Genomic DNA, 2,624 nt, shown 5'->3' on the forward strand with positions numbered 1-2,624 from the left:
AGGCAGCCCGCCAGCCAGACGGCGGCGCAGGTGGCGTGGACGGAGAGGCGGCGGCGGTGGCGGTAGGCGTGGACGGCCAGCACGATGGCCAGGTAGCGGTCCACGGCCACGCAGGCCAGCAGCAGGCTGCTGCAGTAGAAGTTGACCTTGTGCAGCGCGATCACGGCCTTGCAGGGGACGGCGCCCAGGACCCAGCCCACCGAGCCCTCGGCCACGGCGAAGGGCAGGATGAGCACCAGCAACAGGTCGGCCGCCGCCAGGTGGAACAGGAAGGTCTCGGTGGAGCTGCGCGTGTGCCGGTGCCGCTCCAGGACCGCCAGCACCAGGATGTTGCCCGTCAGCCCCAGGAGGAAGACCAGGCCGTAGGCCACGGGCATGAACACGGCCTTGAAGGAGGTGAGGAGGGGCCCCTCGGCCGCCGAGCAGATGTGGTTTTCCACGGGGGCGGTCTCCGTGCTGTCGCTGTAGTTTCCTAGTTCCTTGGGTCGCAGGAGTGAGGAGACAGGAAGGCAGAGAACTGAGGACCCGCCTTGCTCCCTGGAGAGGGGTCCCGACTCCCCACAGATTGTCCTGATCCCCCACTGACTGCTCTTGCCTGCACTCCCTGCTGTCCCACTGACCACACCCCAACTTCCCTGGGTGTCCTTGACCACATTGCTCTGAGCGCCTTTTCCCGCTTCAGTTTTCGTCTGTAAAAGAGGCCGATTGGCCCGGCTGCTGTGGCTGCTGTGAGCATCAGCCTATGAACCAGGAGCTCACAGTTCAATTCCCAGTCAGGGCACAGGCCCAGGTTGTGGGCTTGATCCCCAGGAGGGGGCATGCAGGAGGCAGCCGATCCGTGATTCTCTCTCATCATTGATGTTTCTCTCCCTCTCCCTTCCTCTCTGAAATAAAAAATATATTTTAAAAATAAATAAAAGGGACTGATGGCTCAGGGGAGTGATGGAGATGAAAGGACTCACAGGTGTGGCATGCTGCACGGCCTCTGACGGGCTGTGCCCCGAAAGCTACCCCTGTCTGTGTCCCCACGTGTGCAGGTGCAGCTCTGGGCTGGAATCCAGACTCCAGAGTGGGAATGGCTCCAGCGGGGCCAGAGCTGTCTGCTCCATCCGTAAAGCCTAGAGTCCCCGCAGGGACGGTGCTGGGGGCTGCTGCCCCTCTTGATGTGCCCTCTCTTCCCGTCAGTGTCCTTGAAGCTGCAGTAACAGCCTCCATTTCCATTCATCTAACAACAGGCTCAGGCAGGCAATGTTCCTAGTTTACCAAGGCATCTCGCTCAAGATCAGTCGTTTGAACCACTTGATCTAACTCCAGAGCCAGTGCCGCCACCACCAGGGGCAGGGCCTGGGCTGCCCTCCGGGACACGGACACTCCCGTCACTAGAGCTCCCCTGGCAGCCTCAGAAGCAAGAGGAAGGCAGGGAGACCAGGCCCAGGGGGCGGGAGGGAGGAGCCTGTTCCCAGGGAAGCGGGTGTGCCCACTCTGTCCTTGCTCCCCTGCCCCAGCTTCCTCCCCCCCCCCCTCCCCGGCACTCAGGTTGCTTACCCAGCTAACCGCAAAGGAAGAGGGGGGTTGGCTGTGCCTTTTCATACCTTTCACTCACAGCTGGCCCCCTGCACCTGCTCCGCCTCCCTCCCGCCTCTCCCCTCACCAGACCTCTCTCTATGGCATTTTCAAAACCAGTGATAACCAATGAGTGTCCGTTACAAAAGACACTGCCTATTATCAAGGATCCCAGGGAGGGAGAGGCTGGGAGAGGTCCTGGCAGCCTGGTTCTGGGGTCCCGTGCTGCCTTCCTTCTGGAGAGTGAGTCCTGCACAGCCAGGCATTGGCAGCGCCCCAGGAGTCCCAGTTCCCATCCCCAAATTGGGGTCTTTTCCTTCTGGTCCCTGGGGCAGGTGACTCTGGAGAAGTGGGTGAGGGGATACATTCGTACCATGGCAGACCCTCTGCCCCCCATCCCTCTCCATCCCCTCCATTCAATGCTGGGGACCAGTGTCCCTCTGTGGGTCTTCACTCTGCCTGGCTCCTACACAGAGGAGGGATTTTCCAACCCCAAATCCCCATCGCACCAGGGTCCTGCTGGTTCCTGTTTACCTATAAACAGTGTTTTTTTAATTTTTCTTTTCTTCCCAATTTCACACTGAATAGCAAAACCAATGATGAGGAAAATCATGTTTGTGAGAAAGCGCCTCAAGATGGAGTAAGCCTTGGACCCGGCGAGCATGACGCTGAGCAGAACAAGTCAGCCAGAGAGAGACAACATCACAGGCCCTCGCTCACGCGTGGGATCTAATGAGCAGCATGAACCGGTGACCAAGAATGGACCCGGAGGCGGAGCGCATCGCTCAAAGGGAAGGTCGGGAGGGTGGGCGAGGGGGAAAGAGATCAACCAATGAAGTCATATGCGCATATGCACAACCCACGGACACAGGCAACTGGGGGGGCCGGGGGGGCGGTGGGGAGAGATGAATGAGGGAAAAAGGGGACATATGTAATACTTTCAACAATAAAGGTTTTAAAAGAAAAGAAAGATTGGAGTAAGCCGCCGTCATGCATTCACACATGGGATGCAATGTGGGGCTCAGGAAGAAGTGGGGTTCACCTCCAAGTTCTCTCAGGGA

The 2,624-nt window shown here is 59.0% G+C and overlaps 1 protein-coding gene across 1 annotated transcript in view; it reads right to left on the reverse strand.

Annotated features, from left to right (window-relative positions):
• CXCR5 (chemokine (C-X-C motif) receptor 5) overlaps positions 1-2,624 on the reverse strand; it is a 10,554-nt gene that overhangs the window by 884 nt on the left and 7,046 nt on the right. The window contains exon 3 of the mRNA XM_015560636.1: positions 5-736. Coding sequence (XP_015416122.1) covers positions 5-736 — 732 coding nt within the window. The remainder of the gene's footprint in view (positions 1-4; positions 737-2,624) is intronic.

Source organism: Myotis davidii, unplaced genomic scaffold (assembly GCF_000327345.1).
Source record: "Myotis davidii unplaced genomic scaffold, ASM32734v1 scaffold355, whole genome shotgun sequence".
Classification (NCBI taxonomy): Eukaryota; Metazoa; Chordata; class Mammalia; order Chiroptera; family Vespertilionidae; genus Myotis; species Myotis davidii.